The 22,765-nt window shown below is 40.6% G+C and overlaps 1 protein-coding gene across 1 annotated transcript in view; it reads left to right on the top strand.

Moving 5' to 3' along the window:
• Positions 1-22,765, top strand: part of PTPRT (protein tyrosine phosphatase receptor type T) — a 753,869-nt gene that overhangs the window by 518,214 nt on the left and 212,890 nt on the right. The window contains exon 11 of the mRNA XM_035006339.1: positions 14,279-14,315. Coding sequence (XP_034862230.1) covers positions 14,279-14,315 — 37 coding nt within the window. The remainder of the gene's footprint in view (positions 1-14,278; positions 14,316-22,765) is intronic.

The following is a 22,765-nucleotide window of genomic DNA, read 5'->3' as shown; positions in this document are numbered from 1 at the left end:
TTTATCTTTTTTCCCAAATGCCTATTTAGTTGTCCTAGTATCATTTATTTATAAGTCCATTTTGCCCCAATATTTGAGATGCCCCTTTTCTCATATTTTAAATTTTCATATGTTCTTGGGTCTTTTTCTGGATTTTGCATTCTGTTCCACTGGCATGTTTGCCTATTTATACACTAGTACCACACTGTTAAAATTACAGAGATTTTTATGTTTTAATATGTGATAGGGCCAGTCTTCCTGCCCAGATTTTCTCTTTCACTGATTTTCTACTTCTTGCATGTTCATTTTTCCATGTAAGTCTTGGTGTCACTTGTCCTGCTCCATAAAAATCCTGTTAGTAATTTTACTGGGATTACCTTCCATTTATACATTAATTAGGGTGAACTGACATCTTTAAGATGTTAAATTGTCCTAGCTGAGAACAGAGAATAGCTTTCTATTTGTTCAAGTCTGCTTGTTTTTCAGGGGTGGTATAAAATTTTCTTCATATAGGTTTTGTACTTCTTGCTAAGTTTATTACCAAGTATTTAATCTTTGTTGTCATTGTAAATGGGATTTGCTGGCATGATATCCTCTGACTGATTATCAGTTGTATATATGGATACTGTTCACATAAATGTTAATTCTCTAAGGATTTCCAGATAGACCATCATGTCATTTGCAAACAGAAATATTTTAAAGTTTATTTTCAAGGGGCACCTGGGTGGCTCAGTCAGTTAAGCATAGGACTCTTGGTTTTGGCTCAGGTCATGATCTCAGGTTGGAGATACCTAGCCCTGCCTCCTGGAGCTCTATGCTCAGCAGGGAGTCTCTTTCTCTCCCTCTGCCCTTCCCCCTGCTCAGGCACTCACTCTTTAGTGCTCTCTCTCTCAAAAATAAATAAATCTTTAAAAAAAGGTTTATTTTCCAGTGTCTATGCCTCTAACTGATTTCTTTTATCCAATTGTACTGGCTGATACTTCCAGTATGATATAAAGGAGTAATGGAGATAGAGAACATTCTACTCTTGATCTTGATCTTAGTGGGAATTCCTTTTACTAAATCCCCATTAAGTAGGATGCTGATTTTAGGACTAAGATATTTTTTCATCATATTATGAGAGTCTTCATCAATTCCTATTTTCTTGAGTGTCTTTTTAATTAGAAGTAAGTGTTGAATTGCATCAAATGCTTTTTCTACATTAGAGATAATCATTTTCTTCTTTGATCTATTAATACGGTATATATATTATATGAATGGATTTCTTCACATAGAACCGACCTTCCACTTCTAGAATACATTCCACTTGTCCATGGCATTTTATTTTTCTCAATGCAGTGTTGAATTCTGCTCACTAACACATTAAAAGTCTCAAACATTCAAAAATAAAATTGGTCTATAATTTCCCCTTCTTTGGTATTGTCTTTACCAAGTTTATGTGTAAATGTTATGCTGGTTTCATAAAGAAATGAGCAAGTTTTCCTTCATTCTCCATGTTGTAGAACAATGTATGTTAGTATCATCTTCTCTTTAACAGTCTGGTAGCAGTTCCCTGTGAAGACATCTGGGCACAGTGTGTTTTTTATGGAGTAGTCCTTGACATCTTTCTCTGTTTCTTCTGTGGACTGTGGTATAAGTTTTTATTTCTAATAGGACCCATTTTTCCTAGGGATTTATCAGTTTCATTTAATTTTTCAAATTATTTCCAGACATCTGAAGAATAGTTTCACTTTTACAAATGTTCCCGTTTTCAATGGTTATTTCCCCTTTGTCATTTCTTATTTGTATAATGGTGCTTCCTCTCTCTTTCCCTTTGTTCTACAATTTTTCTCTTCAATAATTTCTTATTTTGCCTTTATTATTCCCTTTTGTATGCTATTTGGTGAATTTTTTTTTTTTGGTTCCTTTCCTAGATTTTTGTGCTGGAAACTTAGTTTTCATTCTTTCATTTTATGGCTGCTCTAAATGTTTTTCATAGATTCTGCCATGTAGCGTTTTCATTATATTTTAACATCCTGTTCAGCCAGGAGTGAGTCAAAAGAAATTATTTTGGAGCTTTTGAGGTGGAAGGACCTGTTTGGTTTTTTAATATTCTTAATAATTTCTAATTTCATTACATTGTAATCATAGAATATTGATAATAATTCTACTTTATGGAACATAGTGATGCTTTCTTAATTAGCTAATATATGGTCAATTTTTGTGAATGTTTCATAAACCCATAAGAAGTTTTCTATTATCAGTCTGTAGGGTTTGATACACATCCACTAGGTCTGCCTAATTATTTTAGCTTTTCTATGTCTGTGCCTATCTTTTTTTCCCACTTGATCTGTCTTAAACTGACAATAATCTATTATTCTTGCATCTCTTAGAGTTTCTACTTCATAAAGGTGATTATTGTGGTTTTGGTGCATAGATATTCATACCTATTGTATTTCTCATTAACTGTGGGTTTAAGCATTAAAAAGTGTCCTTTGTTATATTTAATGGTTTTTAAATTGTATTCTCATCTGTCTGATATCAGGATTGCTATTACTGCTGGGGGTTTTTTTCATTTGCATAATTTCTCCCTTTCCTTTATTGTTACCTTTTTGAATCACTTTGTTTTAGGTGTGACCTTTATATATAGCAGATAGTTGGGTCTTGCTTTATGAGATAATTTGAAATCCCTTTCATTTTAATTATGTGAGTTAAACCCATTCACATTTGTTGACATGACTGACATGTTTGGTATCAACTCTATCACCCATTCTTTATATCATAATTTATATGTGTTTTCCTTACTCTTTTGTGCTAAAATATCTTTTAATATTTAGAAAGGTTTGTACTTTTTTTTCTGGTAGTTATCTTTGTAATCCTTTGATCCTCTTTTCATAGCTAACCTTTCCTATCTGGTTTGTCATCATTTCTTCCCAGAATTATTAAGGTATAATCAACAAATAAAATTGGTATACATTTAAGATGAACAATGTGATATTTTGAGACACATGTACATTGTGAAATGATTACCCCACTTGAACTGATGAACATATCCATCACCTCACATTGTGTGTGGTGAGAACATTTAGGATCTACTCTCTAATCAAGTTTCAAATATAAAATACAGTATTATACAGATCTCCAAAACTTATGAATCCTGTATAACTCTTGGACCAACATCACCCCTGCTCTCTAGCCCCTTACAAACACCATTCCTCTTTCTGCTTTTATGATTTCAACTTTTTTAGATTCCACATATAAGTGAGATCACGCAGTATTTGTCTTTCTATGTCTGGCTTGTTTCACTTTGCATAACGTCCTCCAGGTTCATCCACATTGTTGCAAATGGCAGGATGTCTGTCTTTTTTTTTAAGGCTCAATAATAGTCCATAATCCTATATATATCACATTTTTCTTTTCCCTACTCCTAATGTCCCTCAAACTATTTAGCCATGCCTATCCCCTTAATATTCTGGTTGGGACAAGAAAAGAGTGGCCCTCTTGGGCAGCATCTTGCCATCTGGGGAAGCCATGCATTCACTGTGCTCTCACATAACCCCAGGAGAGAAATTGTGGGCTGAGGGTGTCTCTCTTGGCATTGGGCTGTGCCACTTTGGGGGACAGGTGACATGAGTAAAGTGAAACTGCTCTTCTTACCCTCTTCATTGCATTTGTTCTCAGACTTTGTGCTCTGGTAGTGTACTGGGACCCCTCTGCTGGACTTCTGAGCTCCCACAAAGGTACTCTTCTCTAGGCGTGATTGTCAAAATTATATTTCTGTAGGAGGATGAGTGCTGGAAACTCTTATTCTGCCATCTTGCAGACATCACTGGCTTGTCAGTTTTTGATGGTATCCACTGACTTTCACCTAGTGCCTATAGAGCAATCAATGAGTTTATCCTACTTTCCTCTTCTCTATTTTTTTTTCTCTTTTTCACTTTTTCTTGCATTACTTCTGCATGTCAGAAAATATAACATTTCTGTGTTCTACTCTCAACTATGTCCCTACCTTGTTTTAGTCTTAGATTTACAATTATATTAAATGCTTACCATCAATCCTTTTGGTGAAATTTCCTCAGTCAACTCTTTGTTGAGTGAAACTTATCCTCTGATATATTCCTCAAGAAAGAGTCATGAGTGTGGTATTCATTGAGTTATTGAATGTTGAAAGTTATTTTTCTGTAGCTTTGATATTCAAAACATACCTGGCTAGTTATAAAATCCTTGGTTCACAATTTCTTTCTTTGAGTTTCTTGAAAATGGTGCCCCATATTTCCTGGCCTTTTATGTTGCCTTGGCAATATCTCATGATATCTCTTGCCCTTGTGAATTATTTGATTTCTTTCACTGGAGTCCTTGAGGACTTTTTTCTTTTTGAAAAGTTGAATTGTTTTATTAGGATCTTGGAATAGATCTTTCAGGGCTTTGAGTCCTTTCAATATATAGGCTCAGGTTCTCTTTTAATTCCAGAAATTTTCCTTGGATTATTGTTCTAAATCTTTTCCTGTTCAATTATTCAGTCTGTCTTCTCAGGGATTTCAAGTATACATATATTGGATCCTCTTTGTCTTCTCTTTAAGTCACCCTTTCACTGACCCTGGCTGTTTTATTTATTTCATTTTCTTCTCTTGGTTGTTTTTCTCTTTCTTCAGTGCCCCTTATTAAAATTTTACTTTGGACACCATATTATTTAAACTTAATTTCTGAAGTGCTCTGGCCTTTTTTCTTATTTTCCTGAGTTCAATCAACTCTCTTTTTGTGCTGATTTTTTTAGACATTTCAGTTTTTAATCTTTGTATTTCTAATTCAAAATTGAGGAAATTTAATTCAGTTTGGAGTATTGTTATATTTTTCCTCTGGTGTGCAATTGTTTTTGTTTTATTTGAGGGGGTGGATTTTCATCACTTAGGATGTTTTGATTTTTATTTTCCATTTTCTTTTTTTTAAGATTTTATTTATTTATTTGATAGAACACAAGCAAGGGGAGCAGCAGGTAGAGGGAGAGGGAGAAGCAGACTCCCCGCTGAGCAGGGTGCCCTATGCAGGGCTCAATCCCAGGACCCTGGGATCATGACCCGAGCTTAAGGCAGACACTTAGCTGACTGAGCCACCCAGGTGCCCCTCCATTTTCTTCATATAGTAGTTGTATTTGACTCCTTTCTTTTATTCATATTGTAGATTTAAGGTGGCTTACAATATTTCTAGTTTAAAAACACAGTATTCTGATAGAATAGTGAAGTACAGTTTTTCAATGGATAACTAAGTTTTGTGTATGATGGGGGATGGGTGGTTGTGTGTTCTTGGAATCATTGCTGTTGTTTTCTTTTGACTTACAGGATCTTAAAATTCCTCCTGCCTCTTTTCCTTTTCCTCATCCAATCTCCCAAGGGCACTTTCCCCTCTTTTTACCATATTTTCCTCCATAAGTGATACCTATTTAAGGTTGCCCCTTGAATTATTGTGCCTTCAAGTCCTTTCCATCTATTCATCATCTTAATCTACCAGCATTTTCACACATTTTCCAATTTTTCCTACATACAAACTCGGCTTTGCTAGTGATCATTTTATTTATTTTTTTTATTATGTTCAGTTAGCCATCATATAGTGATCATTTTAGATCAATCTTACACCCTGTGCTGGCTTACCTCTCTTCTCTTTCAATTGCTTTTCTGTATTGTGCTGAAAACCTTAGAAATATTTCATTCAGGTTTGATGCTTTTTTTTTTTTTTCCTAACAAGGATTATGAAGTTTCGAAGATTCTCTGTATTTTAATTATGCTAAGATTGTGTACTTTGTGGATTTTTAGAAGAGAGTCAAGGAGAATTGGGGTGCAGGGAGGCTAGACTGAGGACCCAAGTAGGTGTCCATACCAGAAGCCAATACAGATTCATAAGCATTGGGTGTAGTGAGGTAGTGGGAGATCTCTAAGCTCAGGCAGAGCCAAAATATGTCTTCCCAGAGTGGGGTAGGTTGAAAGAGGCTCTCTGCAGCCACTGTCTTGGCCATCGCCATCTCTAGGCTAGACTACACCACTATACTCTTCCTACTGACTAGTTTCTCCTATACCATAAGTTTGTTCTCTATATAACAGTCTCTACATTTTAATAAAATATAAGTCTGAAAACTTTATTGTTCCTGCTCATAACTCTTTGATTGGTTCCTGTTGTTCTTAAAATATAGACTGAAATTCTACAGTCTAAAAGGCTCTACCAGGCTTCTCTTTCTAGCTTCATCTTATATCATTCTCCAAGTACTTCATTATGATGTAACCTTCCAGACTTCTTTACACCTTCAACTACACCGTGCATTTTCTCACTTACAGGTCTTTGCATGTCTGTTCCTGAGTCCAGGACACACTTTTTTGACACTTCATATAATTACCTCCTACTGATCTTCCAGGTTACAGGCTAAATGGTCTTTGCTCAAGGCAATGTATCATCTTCCTTCCCATCTATACCTCATATCATCTTCATACACATACATAGCACCTAGTACTTCTTCCTCACAGTGTTTATTGCAACTTGTTATTAGATACTTATTTGTGAGAATAGTTATCTAATGTTTGTTACAAATATTGGAAAATAATGTGTACATGCTCCATGAGGACATGGACCATGTCTGTTTTGCATATGCTGTAATACTAGTACCCAGCACAATGCTTGGCACATAGTGATCGTGCAGTAATCATCAATATAATTAATAGTGATCATATCAATAAATATCTGTTGCTTGGTTGACCAGATGAATAAAGGTTAAGTGGGCTGTTGGAGCCACAGCCAAGACTTAGAGGAATATTAAGGGTGGAGCAAAAGCAACTCAGCAAACTAGACTATGGTGTCAGGGCTAACTAACTCACATCATATTTACTAGGGTGGCTCAGTCTTAGAGAAGACAAAGGCAAGAGTTAGGGTAACTGGGGAAATTATTTGAAAACTGGGATCAGGCCTAATTCCCCATCCTATTACATAGGGCAGTCTAATGGGGCAGTAGAATAAGAATTGTATGCACTACCCAGGTACCTATGGCTTCTTGTTCAGGGTGGCAGTATGACTTAACCTAAGCCCATCTGGATAGTAAGTAGCAATTACTGAAATACTTGATGCCTTAGACTCTATGCTGTAAGTCTCTGATTTAGAGAGACACCCTTTAATTTCAGTAGGTAGTGAAGGATGGATGGATGGATGGATGGATGGATGGATGGATGGATGGATGGATGAGTCAGACTTGATCTAGTCTTGAAATGGAGGCCATGAGTAGGTAAGTAGGTGTAAACATATGGCATTCTGGGAAATAAGGTAGATGATAGCTTTTTTTTTTTTTTTAAGTAAGCTAAGTGTTGTGGGATGGGGTATGGTGATATGGAGTGGTGTCAAGAGAACAGAGTACTGAAAGAGCAGGAGGACAGCCAGTAGCTGAAGCCAGACCTCACATTTTGAGAACTTGAAGCAACCTTAGAATACTCTGCCCACTCCACCAAATTGGCCTTCTCCATCCCTTTCTCTTTTATTTGATTGATGGGGAAATTGAGCCATAGAGAGTGGTGGTGACTTGCTCAATATTGCCCAGCACTGGCAGAGCTTGAGTAGAAGTCGGTCTCAACAGAATCACAATAGTTAGGGAATTATATTCTTCCCCAACGTGGTACATACCTGTGTCCAGATTCACAAATCTGGAGTGGGACGTGGGATATGAGTGAAAGTCAGATGATGGGGAAATGAAATTTTTGTTCTGTCCCAGAATATATTACAGACCTAGAAGTAGGATATAATAATGGAGATAGAACAGAAAATATACCAAATGTTTCTCCTTTTCAGAAACTTTATATAATCTTGGTACAAAGAAAGTACTCATTTCCTGTTTATTGAGCTGATTGGGGACTTTGGGTATATGTGCACTGGCCAGACTTCCCACATGTCAGGATGCAGACTATCTAGCAGACTTGGGATGCAGAACATCTTCCTGACTTGCTTGCTAACAGTTCAATCATGCAAAAGGTCAAGAGAGTGACTTAGGACTTTGTTATTTTGTATCTAATTCTAACCAACAAAGACAAATTGGTTATGGAATTAAAGGTGTCAGGAACTTGGGAGAAAGCAGACATGTCAACATCATGTTTGTGAGAACGAGGGAGAGTTAAGCATAATGAGACATGCACTCCAGGTTATAGAAAACAGCTTTTAATAGATGTGGGGTGGAGGAGGTGGTTGTCGGATATGGCTCACTCTCATGCATGCATTTGTGGAAGGGAAGATGATTCTCAGAATTAGAAAGTTCTTACAAATGACCCAATGAGGGACTGAAGGCAGTAGAATAAACCATTGCAGCTACCCAGATTTCCTTTAATGTAACACATATTAAAGAGAACATTCCCGGGTCAACTGGATGGCACAGTTGAGCATCTGACTCTTGCTTTTGGCTCAAGTCTGATCTCAGGGTTGTGAGATTGAGCCCCACATCGGGCTCCATGCTCAGCATGGAGTCTGCTTGTGTTTCTCTCTCCCTCTTTGTCTGCCTCCCCCTGCCACATGTATGTCCTCCCTCCCTCTCTCTCTTTCTCTTTCTCTCTCTCTCTCTCAATAAAATAAATCTTCTAAAAAAAGAGAGAGAGAGAACACGACCACAGAAGGCAGGTTAGTGTCGGGGCACCTGGGTGGCTCAGTCAATTAGGCATTTGACTCTTAGTTTTGGCTCAGGTTTTGATCTCAGGGTCCTGGGATTGAGCCCCATGTCAGGCTCCATGCTCAGCGGGGAGTCTGCTTGTCTCTCTCCCTCTGCCCTCCCCCACTCTCTCCTGAATAAATAAAACCTTAAAGTAAAAAAGGAAAGCAGGTTAGTATGCACCATTGCCAGGATGAAATGACCCAGAGAGTGCATGAAGGGTACTTCTGAAGTGCTGGCAATGTTTGACGTTTTCATCTGGGGTGCCGGTCATCGGTGGGTGCTTGCTTTGTGAAAAATTTGGCAAACTGTAGTTAAGGTTAGTATACTTGTCTCTATACATGTTGCACTTCAAATGAACCATGTAACAGTTCTTATGATTTAGTATATTTCCTTCACGGATTATTTTTAAATGCTTACCTTTGCATGTTAGTTGTAGTTAAAGTTGTACTTTGCTTTATCCATTTAATATTTTCTTATGTGTACTATTCCATGTTGTTATGTGGTCCTCACAATCATTTTTTGTTAGCTTCATAATATTCCACTGTGTGGATAGACCACAACTTTCTTTACCGTGCCTGTAGAGTTAGACAGGTATGTTGCTCTTCACTTTCACTTTTATATAAAGAACACTGAAACCAACATCTTTGAATATAAACCTTCATCTACATTTCAGATTAGTCCCTGAGAATAGATCCTTTTTTTTTAAAGATTTATTTATTTATTAGAGAAAACGTGTATGCATATGCACACAAGCAGGGGAGGGGCAGTGGGAGGGAGAGAGAGAGAATCCCAAGCAGACTCCCCACTGAGTACGGAGCCTGATGTGGGGCTTGATCCCACAACACATGAGATCATGACCTGAGCCAAAACCAAAAGTCAGATGCTGAACCAACTAAGCCACCAAGACATCCTGAGAATAGAATCTGAGATGTGAAAAGATTAGATCAACTCTCTTTGAAGTCTAGGTACATATTTACAAATTACCTCCAGCAGTGAAATCCTCATCAAACCCTTGCCCATTCCTGTATGTAATAATCTTGCATGTAATTGGCAAGTTTCCTAATACAGTTCTTGCAAAATCCTTTTCGTTGTATTAATATAAAGTTGGCAATCCTTCTGACCATTCCTAGTGGCATAGCTCCACTCTCCAGGGTTTCTCGGTGTTGATTGTTGTGGTGCTACATAGCCATATGCAGACCGCCTTCCGTCCTCAGGAGCTCATACTCTCTGTAACCATCTCAGGCTTCAGCTCACTGACCCTTTAAGCCAGAGAACAGAAATGGAAGCCAACAGGAGTTGGACATCTGCTCTTTCTCCAAACATGAAAATAAAAGAATTCATTGGCTCACTTTTATCATCATTTTCAAGTTTTACCTCATTTGTGACTGAAGCTTTTTGGCATCACATTTAGAAAGTTCCACTTTATTTTTCTATTTTTTATTCATAATTTTTCCTTCTTTCTTCTGGATATACTCTTTAAAAAAAAAACCTTTTTCTTGAAATATAGCTTACTTGAAATATATGAACACCTCAAATGAATACTTCCTATATTTGAATCATAGTGTGTGATATTCTTTTAACATTTCTGCATTTTCCAGTTGTTTAATAAAGTAATTGTTTATTTTAAAAAAGAGCACTTTCAGCATTAAAAAAGGAAAGGAAGGGAAACACTTGTCCTAAAGAACAAGTCATGTCAACCCAACCTTCTTTCTTTGAGAGAGTTCTTAGACTGATAGAGTGGGGAAATGAAGTAGACAGAGTCTGAGTATCTGAAGTGAGTTTGACCCTATCCTCAAGCTATGTTGGTGGGAAAACACAGCAGGAGGATCCAAGTGCATAAGCAGTTGAGGAAATAAGTAGTTAGATAACCATCCAAAAATTCTGATGAGCAATGAATGCCAACCTGGAAGGCGGATTCTAGTACATGTCACAAATCTTTATCAATGGCATTTTCCAGGTTACCACCTATATTAATGATCTGGATAAAATTATAGAGAACTATGTCCAAAAACTTATGTATGGTGGAGAATATGATGACAGGCTGTAGCAACCAGATCAAAGAAGATGGAAGTCAATAGGGGAAATCAGTATATGACTCTCTACTTGGATTCCAGAAATACAACCACATTTATGTATGTAGAAGCAGGCAGATTTTTTTTTTTTGGTAGGGGGAAGGTTGATGGCACATTCATTGTGATCAATGAAAAACTGAGATGTTGGCTATGTTAATAGAAGCCCATATAACTAAGGAAAATAGAAAATAGTGATAATCTAGGTAATCATATATTGACAAGACCACATGTAGACTGCTGCTTCCTATTCTAGTTCCTTCTCAATAAGGGATGAAACTGCAAGATGCCCCAGGATGAGTAGCAATATTGGTTCAAAGGACTTGAACTCTTATCATCTGAGGAATGGTTGAAGAACATTAATAGAAATGAGAACCATCTTTCAATATCCAGACATCTTTTGTACACAAGCAAGGGAGGACTTTCTGTGGTGTGAGGAACAGAATCAAGACCACTGGGGAGTCATACTTCAAGAGACAGTTTCTAGCATTCAGAGGTGTGCCTAGAGAAAATAGACTCTGCTATAGACATTATGATTTCTTCTCTACTTCTGGGTGCATGGAAGACTCCATTTCCCTACCTCACTTAAGTTAGGCATGGCCATATGACTGGTTCTAGTCAATGAAACTTGAGTCAAGTAACTGTAGCTTCTGATACAAAGTATTTGATTGTGAGTTCCCAACTCCAGCATTCTTTTCTCCTGCCTCAGTGAACAGTGCAGGCTTGTGTTAAAATGGAGGTAGACATGAGCAGACATTTCTCCAAAGAAGACATACAAATAGCTAACAGACACATGAAAAATGCTCAACATTACTCAGCATCAGGGAAATACAAATCAAAACCATAATGAGATATCACCTTACCCCAGTCCGAATGGCTAAAATTAACAACTCAGGAAACAACAGATGTTGGTGAGCATGCTGAGAAAGGGGAGCCCTCTTACACTGTTGGTGGGAATGCAAACTGGTGCAGCCACTCTGGAGAACAGTATGGAGATTCCTAAAAAGTTAAAAATAGAACTACCCTATGACCCAGCAATTGCACTACTAGATATTTATCCAAAGGATACAAAAATAGTGATTTGAAGGGGCACATGCACCCCAGTGTTTATAGTAGCAATGTCCACAATAGCCAACATTCATTCAACAGATGAATGGATTAAGAAGATGTGGTGTATATATATATGTGTGTGTACGTACACACACATACAATGGAATATTATTCAGCCATCAAAAAGAACGAAGTCTTGCCATTTGCAATGATGTGGATGGAACTATAGGGTATTATGCTCAGTGAAATAAGTCAGTCAGAGAAAGACAAATACCACATGATTTCACTCCTGTGGAATTTAAGAAACACAACAGATGAACAGAGGGGAAAGGAAAGAGAAATAAAATAAGATAAAAACCATAAGAGACTCTTAACTATAGGAAACAAACTGAGGGTGCTAGAGGGGAAGTGGGTGGGGGAATGGGGTAAATGGGTGATGGGCATTAAGAAGGGCACTTGATATAATGAGTACTGGGTGTTTATGCAACTGATGAATCACTAAATTCTATCTCTGAAACTAATAAATATATGTTAACTAAATTGAATTTAAATAAAATTTTTCTTAATTTAAAAATTAAAAAATAGATGTACCAGCCTTGGTCTCTGAGGACCTACAGTGATTACAGTATCCCCCAACCACCACCGCAACCCCACTTCAGACCTAGTCATGCACCTACATTGGACATGTTGGTTTAAGTGGGAAATACACCTTTAGTGTTTTTAGCCACTGAAGTTCATGGGTTTTATACTTCTGCATAACCCTGATGCAATATTGTGATTTCTTAGATTGTGATTTCTGAATGACAAAAAATATATTTCTCATGTGTATTTGGTCTTTGTCCCTGGTTTCTAGCTCACAGTTTCCTCAGTCCTTGGAATTTCCTAAGTGTCAATGGTGATAAAGGTGTCTTTTGTTATGTTAATGAGGGTGACTTTTGGACCCCACCCAAGGAGGGAACTGGTTGCCAGGAGGATCAACTTCTGATTAGAGGGTTAGAACATTCAGTCCCATAGTCCCACAGTCCCACCCCACCCCCAGCCTACTGGACCTCTGGGGAGAGGTGAGGGGCTGGAGGTTGAATCAGCCAGTAACCAATGACTAAGTCAATAATGACTATGCAGTGAAGCCCCCATAAAAATCCAGAAGGACTGGGTTTAGAGAGCTTCTGGGTAGGTGATCACATGAAGATTGGGAGAGTAGCACTTCTGGAAAAGGCATGGAGGTTCTGCACCCCTCCCCACATACCTCACCCTATACATCTCTTCTATCTGACTGCCCCTGAGTTACACCCCTTTACAATAAACTGGTGCTCTACTAACATGTTTCTTTGAGTTCTGTGAGCTGCTCTAGCAAATTAATCAAACCTAAGGAGGAGATCACTGGAACCTTCAATCTGTAGCTGGTAGGTCAGAAGCACAGGTAACAGCCTGAGGCTTGCACCTGGCATCTGAAGTAGGGTGTGGGGGACAGTCTTGTAGAACTGAGCCTTTAACCTGTGGAATCTGATGCCATCTCCAGGTAGACTGTGTCAGAACTGAGTTGAATTCCCAGATACCTTGCCGGTGTCTGAAGATTGCTTGGTGTTATAGAAGGGGAGGAACCACCCCCTACCCCCACCCCCCCACACACACAACAGAATTGGGTCCAGGAACCCTCAAAGACCTGACTAACACAGGTGCCTTCAAGATGCCGTGATTTCTTATGACTGAGCAGTAGCCGGACACACGTTTGATTCTTGAGACTCACTTGCATTCTTTGCCTTTTATTTTCATTGCTACACTACATTCAGACTGTTGCTGGAGGTATAGCTTAGTAAACTGGAATTTTTAACTGGTTCCAGGGCCTCCTGGGAGATGATCCCAATAAAGCAGGCTAAAATGATTCTCTTTCTAAACACAGTCTTCTGTAACTCAACTGCATGCCCAGTAACATCACAAGTTTATGGATTTTGTCCACTTGGGGAACAGCCAACAATAATTAGTGTACCCAGCAAAGATTTGATTGCCACACGAGCACACACATACAACATTATCCATGAAAACCATGAGGTTCACCAAAGATCTGGGGACCAAAGTGACTTTTTGAACATGAACTTTGTAGTTTGATTCTTACACGTTCCTATTGACTGAGCTATTGCCAAGGGTCTATTTCAGCCTGTGCGGATAGATGCATTATTTATTTATAGTTTCCCAAGGATGGTCCTGGTGCCATCTACTAACTCATGCCACAGTCTACTTACTTAGTGTCATTGTTAAAGTTGTCCTGTGCTATACAGTAGCAGTATCTGATATGTTTATAAGTGGTTCTGTCTGGGGAAGAAGTTTAGGAGGTGATGGGAGCCAGGAAGTGAAAGGAACCAAGTATGTGCCTAGCCTGAAAAGAAATGAAGAAATAGAATTAAAAGGTGATTCCAATGGGGGAAGAAATGGAAAGGACAGATTTAAAATTATAATTAAAAATACATATGTATGTTTTTTCTTTATATAACAAATCAAACCTGCAACTAATTAACTGGAACCTCACTTTTGTTGTTCACAGGAAACCAAAATCAACTGCGTTCGCCTGGCTACAAAAGGTATGTTGGCATATCATTGTCTGTGTTCAGCTGTTTAAGTATTTCTTCTTCTAGCCACACAGGGAAAGTTGAGCCAATAATTACTAAAAATAAAAAAGAATTGTTATTTTCACTGGAGTCATTTGAATCTAGGTATTAATATATACTTGCAGTATATATTATATAACATAGTTCCTAAAGCATAGTAAGAGCTCAAAACATATTTGTTGAATCAGTGAATGGATGAATGGATGGATGGATGGATGGATGGATGGATGGATGGATGGATGGATGGATGGATGGGTGGATGGATGGATGGATGGACAGACAGACGGACAGACAGATGAATGGATGAATGGACTGGTACATTAATCAGTAGAGTGGTGAATATAAATTTACTCAAATATTCTTCTGCTATATATTTTCATTATATTTAGGTCTGTGTTTATGTGGGTATTTTTTAAATATGTCTATCAAACCTATCCTCTGAGCTTTGTATTTCTTTCAACTGGGTTTGGCTTTCACAAATGAGGTGATAGTGTTGGTGCCTTTAATAATGAGAAAACAAACACTGCATTGTTATGTAGTTGGCATTTTCAATACTTACCCCAAAACCAAGGCAGCATTGTTCAGGCTCATCAGTTTTTGTTTTCCTAATTATAACTGAATTGCCTGGCCCTTTCAATTGGTACATGTTTCTGTTTATTACTCTTAAAAAAAAAAAATCAATGAATGGTTTGTTATCATTTAACCTATTACAAGGTTGAATGGCTAGAAATCAGGTTTATCTTTTTGTTACAGAATGGATATTTTTAACAGCCATTCTCTCCATATAAACACACCAAAATTGGACAATTCTGTTGTTCCCTGCATTTATCGACAGCGCATATAGTTACATAGGATGCTTCCTCAGAGATGACAATTACAAATATAAGTAGACATATAATCATAGGTATAAACCATGAACAACGACGATGACCCAAGTGTGTCTATACATATGTGACTATATACACGCATGCACACTCATTCAGAGGAAAATGCACACGTGTGTAGAGGAAGAGGAAGAGCTGAGGGAGTGGGGAGAGAGAGAGAGAAGGAGGAGAATATCTACGGTTATTTGACAAAATATACATGAAGACCTATCACTCGTGACTTCTATAACTTTGAAAAAAACCAGCTCAGTGTGTAGGCAGAAGAGGGAAGATGATACAGGAGGGAGAAGATGGAAGCACTAAGGACTCACCATGGTAAGAACTCACTCTGATTTCACATAAGTCATGAGAGGCCGGCGTGTCCCTCACTTGTTCGCTCTTAGGAACTCAGGCTAGGAGAGAAAGAGATAAAATACTCTTTGTGAGGCAAGGAGAATTGATGGCCTGCAAACAAAAGTGGCACAAATCACAGGCCGTGGCAGACTTCCCCACTGAAGGAAACAGATAATCCAGAAGGAAGAACATCATCTATAGGAGAGCACCAGAGCTCCAGACTGCAAGCAGAACAGCTGAGCGTTTGCAGTGTCCGGCTTAAAAGAGCAGCCGGTTGAGGGAAGGAAACTTAGGGGGAGACCTTCCTTATCCACTATGATGGTGCTCCGTGGCTCCCCTCCAGCTTTTGACCTCTAGACAAGGGAGGGGTTGATGCAATTGCTCTGCCCTCCATGGGCTTGTGAGATTCTAGAGACACCCTCTGGGACATAAGCTCCCCACCAGGGGTAGTTGGTTAGATCTTATTTTCTAAACTGAGAATCAGGAACATGTGGTTGGATGGGCAATAGGTACATATGGGGACTTTGCGAGAGAATAATTAAAACTCTACTGCCCTGGTGATTTCAGGATCTACTGTCATCATAGACATTGAGGCCCACTATGCCATACTTCTCCAGAGCTGCATTGCTCCTCTGCAGGAGAATTACAGTGGTCTTTAAAGAGCTAGAGCAGAAAGCTTGTACCTCCTCATAGCATAAGGATTTCTCCTCCTGTTTGACCTTTAGGTCACAGTCTTCCTTAGTGGAGTGTGTGCTCATATAGCATGTGGTTGTATGGAAGGATGGGAACAAGGTGAATGCCCAGCTAGCTGGCCAGGTGCTAGCCAGGCAGGAAAGAGTCAGAAGTAGATTCCAAGGATTGACACCCACACTTTCCAGGTCCGCAAGGGCCGTCACTTCAGCCCAGAGAGACAAAACTAGGAGTACCTGGAATTGGACCAAGAGCTGGACAATGCCAGTCTCGTGGAGTCCAGAGAGTTAGCCCTCTCAGCACCACCTCAGATAAGAAGTTACTTGTCGGAAAAAAAGCCAAAAAAAAAGCAAAGAAAAGGAGACCTGTATTTGGTCAATGTCTTCTCTGTGCCTTGAGTTAGCCTGGTAACATCCAGGGTCGGTTAAAGGCAAACCCTCTCTAAATCAGTGCACAGTTCATGAGGACTCTGTATCAAGGATCTAAGGCCAGGAAGCCATATTTGACCCATCTCTTTCCTGAATCAAATTTCCCACTTTGTGGGTTTGCTGAAAACACTTTTCCTTTTAACAGAGGAAAATAAGATACTGGGAATCCTGCAGGTGTCGGAGGTTGATGAAGTGCCAGTGGCATATTCCACTGGCCACCCAGCTCCCTCCACATGCTTCCATGTCCCTGTCATCATGGCACCTTCCTTGCGGGGCTGCCAGTAGGCATCTAGCCTCTGGAGTGTGATCACATGTGCAAACTTGAGGCCACTGTGCTGGTGATGGAGCAGCTGGCTAGTGTTCTGTCCCTGACCCTGGTGATTCCAGATGGTGTCTATAGCCAACTGTGTGAGTCCAGCAGAACTGGAGGGTTCACAGGCAGAATGTAACAGTCCCCAGCACTCAGGCAGGGTCATTCTGCCCTGACCCCAAGTGCAGCCCCTCTTCTGCTAGATTCCACACCTGGCTCCAGTGTGGAGCTCTAACTCTTGTCTGTCTTTAACATCCCTATTAGTCACCCAAACTCTAATGTAGTACTGCCCAGTTTAGAGAGTTGCAAAGTAAGGGACCTGGGTTAGTTTTCTCTGGCTGCTGTACCACCAGCTGAGTGACTTCATAACAAAATTTCTTGTCTCATAGTTCTGGAGGCTAGAAGACTAAGGTCAAGGTTATCAGTAGGGTTGGTTCCTTTGAGGACTATGAGGGAAGGATCTGATCCATGCCTCTCCCCTAGCTGCTGGCAATATTTGATATTCCTTGGTTTTTCATCTTTCATGGCATTCTCCCTGTGGGCATCTTGTGTCCAGGTTTCCCCTTTTTTTATGGGGACTGGTATGATTATGTTAGGAGCCCACCCTACTCTAGTTTAACCTCATCCTAAGTTAACTAACTAATTACATCCACAAACCCTATTTCTGAGACATTCTGAATATAGGGTTTGTAGATGTTACATTCGGAGACACTGGGGGTTGGGATTTCAACATATGAATTGGGGGATGGACACATAGTTCAACCCATAGCAGGACCCATACAGTTAGGGGTAGTGTCCATGTGGTTTCCATTGGAGCCTCTGACTATTCTTTATTCATGGTATAATCCCAATAGCTTTTAAGGGTGTGCAAGGAGAGCAGGAACTAGCCCTGTCAGAGGGGCCTCTGGTGGTGAGCTGAGGTCTAGATTTGACTGCTGTTCCCTTGGGAAGCTCAGTGAGGCTGCTTTGGGCAGAGGATCTGCAGGTTCTGTGGAAGGAGCCCTGGACAGAGGGTAAACACCGTGGGCCATCTGTACACACCGAATGGCTAGGTCTGTGACAGCAGGACCCCTCTCAGACCCCACATGATGTATCAGGTCCTGATCCAGTCATGTTTCTGGGGTCTTAGTAGGGCCCACCTCCTGGGGTAGGCACCATCACTGCTGATTGAGAGGATCTCTCTTGAGGAGCTCCTTGGTCTTAACTACTAATTTCCCCATCACATTTTGCCATGGCAGGAAGTTCCTGGCACATTATTGGCACTTCAGAAATGCCTGATGAAATGAGTAAATGCATGAAGCCAGCATCTCACTATAGCAAGGGTCAGAGACCTTGAAAGTCTCACTTCATCTTCCTGAAACTCAGAGGCACCATATTTAAAGTTATGCCCATCTATTCATTTACAGAATATTTTTTAACACACCTACTACCAGTGCTTTGATGATAAACCTGCTCTTTGTAAAAGAAAACCTCTTATTTATAGTCTTTGTTGATCTCCAGGATATAAATATCCCCACCATGTTCAATCACGTTACTAATGGTTTAACAACTGGCTTGCAAAAAAGTCAAGAATGTTTAACAGTTAGCTCTAGCAAGCTGGTACGAGCCAGCTCCAGCACATGAAGACCTTTACCCTCCAGTTTGTTAGAGGATCAGGTGATACAGTAAGCGTATAAGTGTTGTACTGCAAAGTGTTTTGGGTAAAATTATTGTCGATGAATGTTATTTCCTCTGTATAGTCAGCTCACTCAGCATCTGTGAGCTGGGCACTTTGAAAGGAACTGTGGTTTTGTGGTGAATCAGCAGACTTGGTTCCTGTCCTCACGGAGCTCATAGTCTAGTGTGGAAACAGACCTTACATGAATGATTTTAACAGATAATAGTGGAGTTATGATTGTGATTAATGCTTCCAAAGAGGAGTGAAATGTAGTGAATGGGGACTAAAGTATCAATGGTGCCAAAGGCTCAGGCAATAATGGCATATATGGCCCTGGGCCATCATCTGGGGCTCTGTGTCTCTGGGACTGGTATAGTATAGGAGGCTTTGTGTCTCCCTGTCCATCATCACCCCTTCTCACCTAACACTGGGAATTGCATACGACCAGAACCAAGGGTAGGATTTGGGAGGCCAGCTGACTGAACACCTCAGACTGTGAGAAGAGCCACACCCCTGGCCAAAGCCCCTGTAAAGGGCCAAGTCCCCTGTATTTAGGGAGGATTTAGTGGATAGATTCACATATCACCAGGGGACACTATTTACAGAACCACAAATTGAAGGCACAGCTAAGGGACTGTGGGGTGGGAGTTTGGTATATGCTAGTAAAGGGGAGAATTCTAGGATCAGAACAAGCTCACCTCCAAAGCTTTGAAGGCAGTCTTTTTCATTGATGGGGGACTTGTTGGCACTGCCCCAGATTCACATTCATCTTCACCTTGTTCCTCAGTCAGGGGTTGCCTGTGATTAACTTTGGCTGGAGATTTAGAGGAATCTGAATGTGAGTTCAACCATAGTGGGGAAGTGGAGTTTATCAATGAGCAGATAAAGGCAAATGCGAGCTCTCTTAAGACAGATTCCCTAGAAACAGAGCCTGGGGCAGGGATTTGGGTGCAGTATGGTATTAAGGGAGGGCTCATGGAAGAAATCTGTAAATGAAAGAGGGAAGTGGGGGGCGCCTGGGTGGCTCAGTTGGTTAAGTGACTACCTTCGGCTCAGGTCATGATCCTGGAGTCCCGGGATCGAGTCCCGCGTCCGGCTCCCTGCTCGGCGGGGAGTCTGCTTCTCCCTCTGACCCTCCCCCCTCTCGTGTGCTTTCTCTCTCTCATTCAAGAAATAAATAAAATCTTTAAAAAAAAAAAAAAAAAGAGGGGCGCCTGGGTGGCTCAGTTGGTTAAGCGACTGCCTTCGGCTCAGGTCATGATCCTGGAGTCCCGGGATCGAGTCCCACATCAGGCTCCCTGCTCAGCAGGGAGTTTGCTTCTCCCTCTGACCCTCCTCCCTCTCATGCTCTCTGTCTCTCATTCTCTCTCTCTCGCAAATAAATAAAATCTTAAAAAAAAAAAAAATTAAAAAAAATTAAAAAAAAAAAAGAAAGAGGGAAGTGGGATAGGTAATGAGAAAATGATAAGCAAGAATCTAGTCTCAGGTAAATTGAAGCTTACACTAGATATGGGTGGAGTATAAACTTCTCCAAAGTTGTTCTGCCTTGAACAAGACCCGGATTTCTGCCTCTTCCCCCATAACAATTAGTCCTTGGTACCCCCTCTTCCTTTCCCCTTCTCCCTCCCCTCCATCTCTCAGGTGGTTCCAAGGGAAATGGCAACCCTGAGTCCTATACATGTGTCTGGAGAAAGCCACAGGTATAAGCCCTTAGTCTCAACACTCACAGCAGCTGGGGGATGGTACACCAACTTGAAAAGGGGAGAGTGGCATCTACCACGTGCTCTTCTTATACAGAGGATGTGTTTCATCATCGGATTGAGGGATAGCAAAGAGATCATGGAATTGCCTCCAATTCAAGAGCTGAAAGAAAATTCTAAAAGCCTTATGCTTGGGACACTGTACTCTGGGAACTTGTTCAGAACCACAGAGAGAAAACTTCAGCTAATGGGTAAACATTAAATTTTGGTTTAGAAACAGAGAACTATTATTCATTCCTTGAAGGGAGGGCAGTACAAAGATTACTTAACAATGGTGTAGTTAAAACAGAAAATGTAAAGACAGGGCAAGTAAGGGGGAGGTGCATTTAGACCCATTAAATAATGTTTACCTTTCATCTGGAAGAGGAGGGATGGGCTCAATTTAGGAACCAGGTTGAAGATGTAAGCTGAATCTGCTCAGAGGTGACCCTTGAGAAAATGGAGCACACAGAAGTTTGGGGTGGGATACTTAGGCTTCCAAGGTGCTGAAGCTCAAGGAGGAGGGGGGAACAGCCTTTCCTGTGGAAGATGATTATCCCATGTGGTGGAAGATGCCCCTGCTCCAGGCTGCAGCTGCTGAAGGAGGCACCTGAGCATCTTAGGTCATGCCTTTCTGACTCAGAGCAGGCCAAGGGGAAAATGGTTTCCAATCCAGAGGCTCAGTTCTAAAACCATACCAGTCAGTTTCTCTTCCAGAAACTGATGTCCAGTTCCACTTGCTGTGACAGGGACCTCACTTCTGTCCCAATGAGTTCCTTCCAAACTTGGGACACTTCATTTGGAGGGAGCTTCAATATCCTGAGTCCATATTTGGCTCCCAATTATCTCTGCCAGTGAGTCTCTGAAGCCACATAGATCCCGTCTGCCTTTTCTCCTTCCAGAAAGTAAAATTTGCTTTCTTTGACTTTGTCCGCCTGCCCTGGTTAGGGTTAAGCAGGTACTTGCTTGTCTACCCTCTCCCTGTTGGAACCTCTCGCCACCAGCAGGCAGCAGCACTCCCATCTCTGGCACCAGCCATCAAAGGAACACAGCTGGCTCTGCACACTCCTGCTGGGTGTGCCCGAGTGGCAGTTAGAAAAATCAGCTTTGATTTGATTTGCAAACTGAGCCTAGTCATTGAGACAAAATAAATCCGGAAACCCATAAAGCCATTTGCAGAGTTGCTTTGCAGAAGACAGCCACAGTTTTAATCTAGTAAACACTCTCTAACGATCCCATTAAAACAACCCCCTCGGAGTAGGTGCTGAAAGCTGAACTCCAGAATAATGAAGCATGAGATAAGGGGCCAGTGTCACCAATAGTCCCATGCTGCCCCGTGGTAGTGATGGACTAAAACCATTGTCGCAACGGCAACAGGCAAGAGGCGTGGGCAATGGTCTTTTGTAATTGTGGCTTCTTTTTATAATGGCTAAGCCTGAGGTAGACCATTTCATCCAGCATTTTCTCTTCTCTCTTCATAACGGATTCTCACCCCTGCAGAGACTGGCAGGACAATAAATACGCCTTCTCCAGTGAGATGCCCTCATTTTGCAGATGCTAAGATTGGAGCCAAGAAAGGGAATGATGTGTCCACGGATTCCTTATCCATAAGAATAACATGTCACAGGTGGTATGAGAAGCCAAGCACAGTGCAGGAATTGTCTGCTATCAGATAAGAAATGCCCATTGCCTGCCCTCCCCTCTTCTGTTAATACAGTTCTGTATGGAAGTTCTATCTTATATGAAGCTTCTTTGAGAGGTTACATGGAATAATGGGGAATTAGAGTCACCTGGATTCAAATCCCACGTCCAAAACTTAACTCTTTGACCTTGGATAAATCAATCCCCTATGAGTCTATCACACCCCTCTTAGGCCAGAGGTCATTAATTCTTTCTCCCAGTTATTTTAGATAATGCACATAAAAGGTCAAGAATATAACAAATGATAAACATCTTGGGCTTCCCTCCTTCGTTCTTCTGAACCTTCTCTGATAAGAGACCCAGAGGCCCAAGCCTCTCACTGCTGTTCTCTAAGGAAGAAAAGCCAAAGCCTGGACTCTAGTCATTTCTCATACAATTCCACAAATCACATGTTTATCAAATGAACTCAGGCGAGATTCAAAGTGCAGAAACAGAGGCACAGGAATGATGCTGGCCTCAGCTCTTAGTATTTAACCTCTTCAACTAAGGGTTGTTGTATTTAGATGAGATTCTACATAGCAATCATATTTTTATTGACTAAGTGTAGCATTTTGCTCATGCACCCGCTAGCCTTTGACTGTAGCACTTTTTCTTTTCTCATCATCTACCCAGCAATTTCAGGAGGGACTCAGGACCACAGGATGCCCAAATCTAGCTATGGTAGCTGGAGTCGAGACCCTA

This window comes from Mirounga leonina, unplaced genomic scaffold (assembly GCF_011800145.1).
Source record: "Mirounga leonina isolate KUSES-001 unplaced genomic scaffold, KU_Mleo_1.0 Mir_150, whole genome shotgun sequence".
Taxonomy (NCBI): domain Eukaryota; kingdom Metazoa; phylum Chordata; class Mammalia; order Carnivora; family Phocidae; genus Mirounga; species Mirounga leonina.
This window is presented reverse-complemented; position numbering and strand designations above follow the sequence as displayed.